This window comes from Convolutriloba macropyga, chromosome 6 (genome assembly GCF_964194025.1).
Source record: "Convolutriloba macropyga chromosome 6, txConMacr16.3, whole genome shotgun sequence".
Lineage (NCBI taxonomy): Eukaryota > Metazoa > Xenacoelomorpha > Acoela > Convolutidae > Convolutriloba > Convolutriloba macropyga.
This window is the reverse complement of record NC_134473.1, coordinates 32,340,887-32,351,235: the sequence shown is the minus strand read 5'-3', so window position 1 is coordinate 32,351,235 and position 10,349 is coordinate 32,340,887. Positions and strand designations below refer to the sequence as shown.

At 34.3% G+C, this 10,349-nt stretch overlaps 2 protein-coding genes across 4 annotated transcripts in view; one reads left to right on the top strand and one right to left on the bottom strand.

Annotated features, from left to right (window-relative positions):
• LOC142341621 (E3 ubiquitin-protein ligase MARCHF6-like) overlaps window positions 1-10,349 on the bottom strand; it is a 263,593-nt gene that overhangs the window by 34,697 nt on the left and 218,547 nt on the right. The window lies entirely within an intron of this gene.
• LOC142341622 (monocarboxylate transporter 9-like) lies at window positions 927-7,473 on the top strand. The gene is made up of 4 exons (XM_075392714.1): window positions 927-933; window positions 4,962-5,231; window positions 5,363-5,488; window positions 7,098-7,473. Exons 2-4 carry the CDS (start codon window positions 5,126-5,128, stop codon window positions 7,367-7,369), a joined length of 504 nt encoding a protein of 167 aa, XP_075248829.1. The 5' UTR covers window positions 927-933; window positions 4,962-5,125; the 3' UTR covers window positions 7,370-7,473.

Here is a 10,349-nt window from a genome sequence, read left to right as displayed (position 1 = left end):
TTTATTATATGAGAAAATCTAAGCAATTTTTTGATAAAACTTGCATTTTTTTCATGTTTTTTGAAATTTTTTAAAAACTTTTTTAGGTTTTTCCGGTCTCATGAGCCAGCGAACCTCCTGAGGGCTTAGTAATAGGTTACTGCATTGCTTCTAGTGGTAATAGAATGGTATTCAGCGTTTTAACATCACGAATTTTGGCATTTTTTTCATGAAACTTGCAATTTTTTTTAAATTTATAAAATTTATTCTCATTATCTAAGTTTTCCGAGACCCAGGATCCAGGAAGTCTCCAATAGAGTTTGATATAAGGATATTGAAGATTTTTATTGGCTATGGAACGGTTTTCATTATTTTATTATTACAAATTTTAGCAAAATTTTGAGTAAACTCGCAATTTTTATCACGAATTTTGTCAGTTTTTAGTCAGTTGAGAGTTTCTCCAAACTCAAGGGTCAACGAACCTCCTGCAGGGTTTGATAAAAGTCTACTGCATAGCTTCTAATGGTATTAGAAGTGTTGTCAACATTTTAGCAGCACGATTTTTAGCAATTTTTTTATGAACCTTGCAATTTTTTTTCAATTTTTTAAATTATTTTGTCATTTTTAGGTTTCTCCAACCTCAAGGGCCACCCAACCTCCACCAGAGTTTGATAATAGGTTACTGCATGGTTTCTAGTGGTAATGGAATGGTTTTTCAACATTTTATCATCACGAATTTGAGCAATTTTTTGACAAAATCTGCTATTTTTCAAGTTTTTTTGAAAATTTCTTTTTTTAGGTTTCTTCAACCTGAAGGGCCAGCGAATCTCCTCGAGCGACCCTGGTGCCATTTTTCCGGCACCACTCCTCGAAGCTAAAGCTAGCCTCACTAAACTGTGGCTAGCTACTGACAAAGCCAACCGCTCGCGGTCGTTTGAGAGCAATTCGCCCGACGTTAGTCTGTTATGTTTTTTTTGTAGTACGGTTAGTTAAAATTGTTAACTAAATCGCATGACAAAAAATGAGAGGAAACACGTGGTTTGTCATATAATTCATAATATACGACACTAACGATAGTTGTTTGTAATCAATCTCAAAATTTTGCTGCTACACACAGCGAAAAAAAGTATGCAGGAGGTTGCAGTAACTTCAGACAACAAGATCTTCACGTTGATTTTTAATATAAAATATACGTTGCTTTTTAAGGGGTGCGAATGTTCGAGAAATTGAAGAAGCTTTAAAAACAAATTAAAAAGCTTGATCAGTTTATTATTTCGTAGTGATCGTCAGTTGTCTTATTGATCGCTAGACAGATAAATTTGAAGCAGTTTTAATGAACGTAGGTTTGAACGTCGGTTCTTTGTCAATAAAAACTAAATAAACTGACAAAAGCTGAAAGCATTAAGTTTATGTGCAGCTTTTTAGTGCTTCATTAAATTCTAATTGTGCAGTTCGGTGCGCCAAAGCGCCCGAAGAAACGCTTGAGGAGACAAATACTAATGCTTTGAATGACATTTTTTATCATTCGCTTCCTTGAGTGATTTAACTTTTAGATAAAAACTGGATAAATTGCTGAAAACCAGGGTCAATAATTTCTAATAAAAACTTTATTGTTGCTGTGTAGGTTTCAGCACGGATTCTGAAGAAGCGAACCTTCATCAACCCTTCATGGTTTACGGGCAACTTATTTTGGAAAACTTTCTACGCTAGTTTCAGTCATTGCTCATTCTGCTCAAAATTTTGCAAACAACAGTCGCTCAGCAACACAATCTAGAATGAAAAAAAATCAATGTTCGTAAACAAAGTCGAAATTCGATTCGGCTTAACCCAAAAATATAAAATGACCGTGCATTACCTTGTTCTAAATTACTCTAGTAACAGGTTTTTGGTTTATGTACCTTTACCTGTGCCCTTTCATTAAGAAAAGTAATATGCCTAAATTAAAATCTCATCAAAAAAGCACGCACTCATCACATAGCGTTGTAAAAACAATCAATTGTTTAAAATGTTTCTAACCCAATGAGAGTCACGGGAAACAATGGCGGCTTTTTATAGTTTAATTTCAACAAGGAGGCTCGCACATGAAGTTCCGACCCCGCTCATCACATTTTTGGCAAAATAGTCTATCAATTGCGGAATAGATAAAACAACACAAACACTAAAGGATTATTCAAAAAAATTGGTGTACGGACAAAAAGATTGCCTCCAACGCAAATAATTTGGTGCATTAAAAACGCCGTATTAGATTGCTGCGTTCTGCCATTATTAAGAAAGCAAGGCCAGACGAAATACAAAATCAAAAAACAACAGCAAACATTAAATACAACCAAAACTTTATGTCATTTAAAAAACTTAATAACAAAGTCAAGATACCATCAGATAAAACTGAAACTAAAAAATAACTTCTATTTATTTGAAAAAATGTGTGACCAGTCGATAATAAGATTTGGTAACAATTTGACAAAAGAACAAAATCAGCAAAGTTAAAAAAGTTCACTAAATTTTTTTTTAAATTAATTTCAGAAGTAATGAAAACGATTAGATAACAACTGAAAACATCTAAATGCTTTAAAAACCTAAGCCTCTAATGTTTCTATAGGAGGGCATTAGGACCTGTCACTATTGAATTTTGTAATGCTGATAAGAAAGAACAACAAATAGAGACAACAATCAAAAATTGAGAGAAAAAGCTGTCGACGCCGTAAGGCATATTTCGATCCTCAAAAACTGTTTGATTGAGCCTTCTTCGATAAATCCAATATGTGGTGGTATGCGATTTCTCATTATTGAGCCTAGGTAGAAACTAGACAAAAATATAGAAAAAAAGAAAAAATTAAGAAAACCCGTTGTATATTTCGGAAACAATTTAAAGTCATGAAAGCCTTTAGCGACAAAATGAGATAATTAAATGAGTAAGTTTGTTGGCCAAGGGAAGCGGATGAGAACTTATTTTTTACTAACTTTCAATTATGTGCACCTACACCTTCCCCTGACAACAATTTCGTCATACGTGACATGTAATTACGCGATTAGGTAACAAATAGACAAAAAAGTACAAAAATGCGAAGTTCAAGTGATTTTCTTTAATTTTTGAAAACATTTGTTCTCAAAGTCATGAATGCTATCGGCTATCATTTAAAGTCAGAAAATTAGCTCAATTTTTGCCTCCTAAAAAAACCAATGAGACCTGTCATTATTCAGGAAATTTCATGCGACTAAAAAGACAAAGTGAAAACGATAGTTAAAGACAAATGAAAAAAAATTTTCGAGAAAGGGGTGTCGAAGCCGTTAAAACATTAATCTATGCCTCTATGCCTCTAAAGACTTTTATATGTTCCATTATTCCTTATTTTGAACGCCAAAAAAGTAATATGTGAACTGTTAGCAATAAGATAATGGGATTAAACGAGGAAAAACGTGAAAATGGGCCAACGCCTAAAAACCAAAAAAAAGTGTGAAATTTAGTCGTATCAAAGACAGAAAACCGTAACTTAAGGCGTAAAACTGCAAAAACTACTACATTTTAAATCAGTAGAAAGAAGAGCTAGAAGAGGCATTCTTTTTTTGCTGACACCAAGCTACAATTTGACCAAATAAAGAAAAATATTGGCAAATTTCAATAAGCCATTGTTCATTTAAAAATCAAAATTTTTTAATTGTCAAAACGACCATGTTTGTTCGGGTGAAGAAACTAGATACATTTGGAACTGCTTAGGAAGCCATTTGGACCTATCAAAATTGAGGCTTGGTTTGAATTGTTCTGTTCTTTAATTAACAAAGAAAAGATCGAGTTTTCTATATAAAATAAAAAAAGATTGTACCAAAATCAGCCTTTCTGTTGCTGTTTGTCCATTAAGAACACTCAATAATATAGATCTAGATAATTTGTTAGTTAAAATGTCAGACATAAATGGCGCGTTTTCGATAATCATAGAGTAAAAATAGCCAAAACGGCAAAAATTTAATTCCAGACAATTCTCAGCGGTTGTGAAAGTAGACCTAGCTCCCATTGTAGTTTAAGAAGATTGTGTTAATTGTTTTTGAGTGTGTACTTCCGGTAAATTTAATTAAAGTGGACTAAAGAAGCCTTTTTCGGACAATTTTTGATGAAAAGGGCTGAAATTTGGAAATATTTAGCCAAAATTTTGGCCAAAAGATTAAATCAAAATAGTCAGCAATACACTTTTGTCTTTTAAAATGAAATCAACAGTACTATTGTTGAAAATTTTTACATATTTTAGGAAAATTATCGAAATTTTTGACGAAAATTTTGGAAAATGTGAATAAAAATAAGGCAAGTTGTTCACGAAAATTTAAACCACGATAACTCGCTCTAGAAAACGAAATTAAAAAATCGTTTTAATTTCATATTCTGCGCTGGACGGGGTTTTTAATGATACCACTCACAACTCTGTACGATGCATATATCGGTCGGTCGAAATTGTCTGAGCAAAAAAACCCATTTGATTATATAGTTCCTCCCCCCAACAACTATCGCTGAATTTTGAATATCGCTTTACCGTTTATCATGCAAATGCTTATATGATTTCCTGATAATCATAGTCTGGCAATGTATGATTCGCAGGTCGTCATACATCGGTCATAAATGACTTCCCAGTATTCATAGTTTTGTTAATAGCCTATGTTGTATATGACATCATATATGATCCTTACGTGATTACTAGGAAGCAGCAACCCGGATAACTAAGTTATTTTCGATGTAAACTATGCTGTAGATCTTAGCTGAGTTGATAAAAATGTCTTACAAATTCTTTTATTGTTCAGAAAATTAGACAGACCTTTCCATATTTTAACCGCTTACTACCTGACCCTATGTGAGGTGCATGCAATTAAATGTCTCATATTTTACCGTTGATAACATTTTTCATCTTTTCCTGGGCTATTTTGTCCCATTTAATCAATCATGTCATGGTCTCATGTATTACCATTGCCAACAGTTTGCATTTTTCTTCGTTTTTTAGGCTATTTTGTCCCATTTTCCTACTTGAACGCACACGCTGGTGTGTATGGCATCAGTGAACGGGACGCAGCATTCCTCAACTCAATCATCGGAATCGCAAACTGCATCGGAAGACCAATCTGTGGCCTTATCGTATCTTACAATGTGCTAACTGGTGTTACAATAATGAATTGGTGTTCCATATTTGGAGGCACTCTTACAATTTGTCTGCCCTTTCTACAAGTGTACTGGGCCCTGTGTATATACTCTGTTTTGCTTGGATTTGCTGGCGGTAAGTTTAGTTATAACAGGGTAATTTTAATTATAGTCAAATAGTTATTATATTGGGTAATTATAATTATAGTCAAATTTATAAGGAAATTTTGAAGTTGGTTATAGGAAATTTCCGTGAATACTTTTCAGCTGCGGCTGGATGCACCAAATCACTTGCAATAGTAGAGTTGATGGGACTGGATCGACTAACCAACGCATTGGGTTACTGTTACCTTCTGGCTGGAATATCAGCCATCGTTGGGCCTCCGTTATTAGGTTAGAAAAATCCGGCGGCTGTATACGGATAATGTTAAAAATCAGCTGAATGTGGAAATTGAAACAAGACTCGTGTACAGCGTTTTGGAAGCTTATAAGACATATCTTTTTTTGATACTTTTACATATTTAAAAAAATAAAATGAAAACTATTGCTAGAATATTGAACTCATCCATTTTTTTGTCAATATTTTCCGTGCTTTATTACGCAAAAGAACACTTTTGACGTCAACTATGCTATTAATTATCACAATTTTCGATCCCAGATTTACATTCACTAGTTGTGAGCTCAAAATGAAACAGTTGATGAGCTTATGTATCTAATTGCTCTAAAATAAAAGTTGTGGCAATTATAGCAGTCCTCTGGTCATTTTATGCAATTTTTTGCTCAAACAATTGTTTGTCTGACCCTTTTAACTTTTTGTCCTCAAAAATAGGATAAACAGATAAAGCATTAAGGAGGGCATTCAGTGGCTGCGCAGCTTTCCTAGAGCCGTACGCTTTACTAGTTTCTAAGTATGCGATTTACCAAAACTGTTTTGAAGAGCCAATTTCATATTTTGACGGGGCGTTTCTTAATCTTAGAATTTGCCCCCCCCCACTCACACCCACTGCCAAAACTTCTATTTTTTCAAGTTTTTTTTTCTGAGGATTGATCAATGGTATTTTCCGTTAAACCTAAACAAAGTTGAAATATTACGCTGTAAGTAAGTTTACGCGGTAAGTTTTTGGCTGAGTTTGAAGTTCAATGCAATCAATATTTGGTTGCTGAAGAGACAGTAAACGGGTTCTTATTATTCTGAAAGTTGCTTTGAGTTTCAAAAAGGAAAATGTTGCTCTTGTAGTTTTGGTTTAGAGTTGCTGAAATAATTCCATAGCTTAATTGTTTTATTTTAAGAAATCGTTAAATTTTTTACCGATGTCAATTTGCATTCTATTCATTGTCAAAAACGTAATATGTTTTGACAAGGAGCCGCAAACCTATCGTTAAGATTACAGAAAAAGAGTGTTGATAAAATACTCTCAAACGAAGTTTGAAGCAATCATTGTAAAAGTGCTGGTCTTTTTTATGCAAAAATTTTGCTTGATCGATTTGCTATTTTTTTCTAGAACTTTCTTTGACTACTCAAATGATTTTTTCACGATTTCGTTCTTCAATCTTGAGTGCATGATCTCTATTGCTCTCACTCCGGCGTAAAACTCTCACTCCTTTGCTAATATAAAGTCAGTTGCAGCATAATAAAAATGAGGCAAACAGCACAGTCGGCAGTGTATATGGTTATGAAGAGGGAGGTTAATGGTTCGCATACCGGTGGGGTCAATTGTTTTTCCACCCGTTTGTCGTTGGAGAGCAATTCTTCCGACACTAGTCGGTTTATGTTTGAAAATTGACTATTTTGTTAACCTTTCTGCCGGATGGTGGGTCATCTTGTCCTTAAATGGGTTAATCTAATGGAGACTTGACGAAATATACACTAAGTGTAGACATTTTGCTGGCAAAGAATCTTAATTAATCCGATAATTCCAGTCAGTTCAAATCACAACATTACTATTGTCCCACTTGCAACCACCCAAAAACACGAACCCTGAAAGTCTTATTTTTTGTGTAGGTCTTGCATACACTCCCAAACAGGTTCACTACCTCATTGTGTTCATAGTAGCTGGATCTCTTTTGGCACTTGGGGGCTTTTTGGGGCTTCCTCTGAAGAAGCTGTCAGACATGGAAAAGAGAAAAAGAAAAGGAATTGCGAAAGCTGAAGAAAAGGAAGAAGGAATTAGAAATGAAGAGTTATATATTGACGACATACCGGTTGCAAAAGATGCAAATACAGCTGACATCATAGATGAATTTCAAGAGGATGAGGATAGAAATTTGGCGTAATGATCGAAACAAAGCAACAATAGAAAAATTGCAACACTTTTCTTAAGAAGAAGAAGAGACTATTTCAGAAGTGCTTGAACCCGGACCTAATGCCAAGTTATTTTCAGTACTAGTCAAGTCTTATTGCATGACTTATTTCAGTACTGATTTAAAACTTTGAACATGTCACTTTTTACGCTTGTCAGTTTTTTTTCAAGTGTTGCCCAAGACTGAATCCAAAGACTAAATCTAAATCCAAGTATTGGCCAAAACTTCCGAGGAACGCTAAAATTCGCCAGAAAAATCTAGAAAATAGGTCCTAGAAATTAGAATGTTACGGGAATTTAGGTTTGCTTCCGCTTCTGGCAGGATTTTAGCTTGATTTTGGGCCCAAGTAGTGTTTTGCACCAAACTTGGGTCAATTGGCCCTTGATGTCCGATGACACGGACTCCATCCGTCAAGGGAACCCTAACTGTTGTACCCTTTTTAACACTTTACTCTCGAATAGACGGGTACGACATTTGGTACGACAAAAAGAACTGAAACTTTATCAGTATAGTTTTAGAGACAATTACATTAGCAATAACCAACAAATAGTTTCGTTAATATATTGAGCTGATCATTTCAAATCTTTTGCATCTTAAGCATCTGACGATCTGTCTTTTAAAGTTTCTTAGTACTGCTACTGGCATCACTTGACGAGGACCATCGGACCTTTTGATGAACTATCAAGTAAGTGGCGGTTCTGTGCGGCCTAGTTTGTACAGCAATGCTAACTTACTTGAAAACAACTTATTATTATTATTATTATTATTATTATTATTATTATTATTATTATTATTATTATTATTATTATTATTATTATTATTATTATTTGGTACCGACATTTGGGTTCGACGGGCTCGAAAAAAAACAAACTTCACTAATTTCTGCTATTTAGGGGTTCAAAAGGGCTGAAAAACGGCTGAAAACTGACTAAAAGGGCTTAGTATTGTACCATTTTGCACTGTTTTGATTGTTTTCGTTTCCAGGGATGATCTATGGTTCTTTGCATTAACTTTGAAGCAATTGGCACAGTTCCACGTAAAAATATTGCCGAAAAAGTGGCACTTAACAGTATCTTTCCGCACTCAAAATTTTAATTTGGAATTTATTTGACCAATTATTTTTGAGTTGATAATTAGTTTGCACATCCCACCCAAGTCTTCACAAAGACTTGCCAGACTTGTTTTAAGACTTGCCTGGCGCTGAAAAACGAAATAAGACTTGCAATTAGACAACTTACTTCGTGCTGATATAAACGTGGAGTTCGGTACGGTTAGCCAATTCAGGCCTGAATTTTGTTTACTCACACAACAGCAGAGTTAAAAAAAAGAATTACAATGAAACGAAAATTGATACATTTTACCATGTCAATCGAGGGCTTGGCAATTCTTGCAAAACTTGCAAAACTTAAAACATATTGACAGGATCTTGACAGGCAGAAAATTCCTATAACACGGGCAAGATGTTTACAAGATTGTATTAAGATAGGTCAGGATTATTTTTCAAAGAAACGCTGTAAGATCTTGATAAATGTCAGCACATGAAAAAACTGTTTCTGATTCATATATCTGAAAACTGCGTAAATTGTATAAATTACTAATAGAGACCGCTATTTGCTTTCTGAATGAAGTAATTGTTTAAAAGTTTAAGGAAATGAAAAATCCTTATGATTATACCAAAAATGGACAACAATTGACCAACCTTGCGAACCATGTAGTCTCAAAATTGCCATTGATTACTTAATTCTACTATACTGAAATTGTTGCTGCATTTGCATCTATGTTCTGATTTATGGTTGGTAAGTGATTGAAGCAAATCCTGAGATCTGCCACTTGGCCGATAAAAAAAACAATGAGCGCCCTCTTTGTGGTAAATGGGGTAACATATATATAAATGAAGTTCAGTGTTTTGCTTTGTTTTTTGAATAAAAGATGAAAGTGCTTGAATTTCTCTATGATTGTTGCATGAGCAGTGATTTTCAACCAAACCATAAATGAGGATTTATAGTTACTAATTTGTTTTGCAGCGGTAACCTTAGTCCACTTAAAATTCCTCATTCCGATATCCATCGTCCTATTGATATTAAAAAAGGTTCTTTACGAGAAAACAGACCAAAATCAATTTTGGAGGGCGCAGGAAGCAATGAGAAACAATTTAGAAAAATTGAACGTCAATGTCCTTCGCCTTCGACACAAGTTCCAATTGGTCAAACTGACCCTACGTTTTCTGAATTTCTCTATGTTTGTGAAAACCCAACCGCGAGATGTTTTCAACAGACAACACACTTCACAGCGAACAGAACGCAATGGCGCGAAGTATGTCCAAAGTGATTCAAAAATTTTTCATTTCATATGGTCAACCACAAAAATTTAGGGTTTTTTTGCTAGTGTCAGGAAATTGGAACGCCGACACAGATGTGCAACCAAAAGAACAAAAACAAATCTGCCACAAAATGCCTTTATGAAGGCTGGAATAAAGTGTTGTGAGTCATAAAAAGATCGAAAATGACAATCTGTAACAAATTGTACTAATCGAAGACTTCAGCTTCTGTAATCGATGGCATCATAATCAACTAAATGTATAAGTAAAAAACATAACGTAATACGCAAAACTAAACTATCCTATTTAAAGCAAAGATTAACGAGCGTACTGACCAATTATTTATTTGAACTGTTGTTAAGTTTCCCTAAAATTGTTAAGAAAATCGACAACAAAGAATTAGTTTTGAAATAGTTTTTGAAAACTAAAACGGTTCCCCGAATTTTGATTTTCGAGACGATAATGAAAGAATTATAAGAAAAAATTTTTGTGAGAACATTTTAAGATTCAATGACAATTGAGCTGTTTTGGCAGCCTGGTAAAAAAAAAGACAAATTCACAGGTTAAAGTGCTCTTTTAATTGGTTTAGATTCCTGCCAACTTATATCCCCACCCTCGCCCCCAAAACAATTCGGG

What these genes read in the sequence shown, in the direction of transcription:
- LOC142341622 (XM_075392714.1), top strand. Translation starts at nt 5,126, where the DNA reads ATGAATTGGTGTTCCATATTTGGAGGCACTCTTACAATTTGTCTGCCC. An exon ending in TTTGCTTGGATTTGCTGGCG is followed by an intron (nt 5,232 to 5,362) that starts GTAAGTTTAGTT and finishes AATACTTTTCAG; the next exon opens with CTGCGGCTGGATGCACCAAA. An exon ending in CGTTGGGCCTCCGTTATTAG is followed by an intron (nt 5,489 to 7,097) that starts GTTAGAAAAATC and finishes TTTTTTGTGTAG; the next exon opens with GTCTTGCATACACTCCCAAA.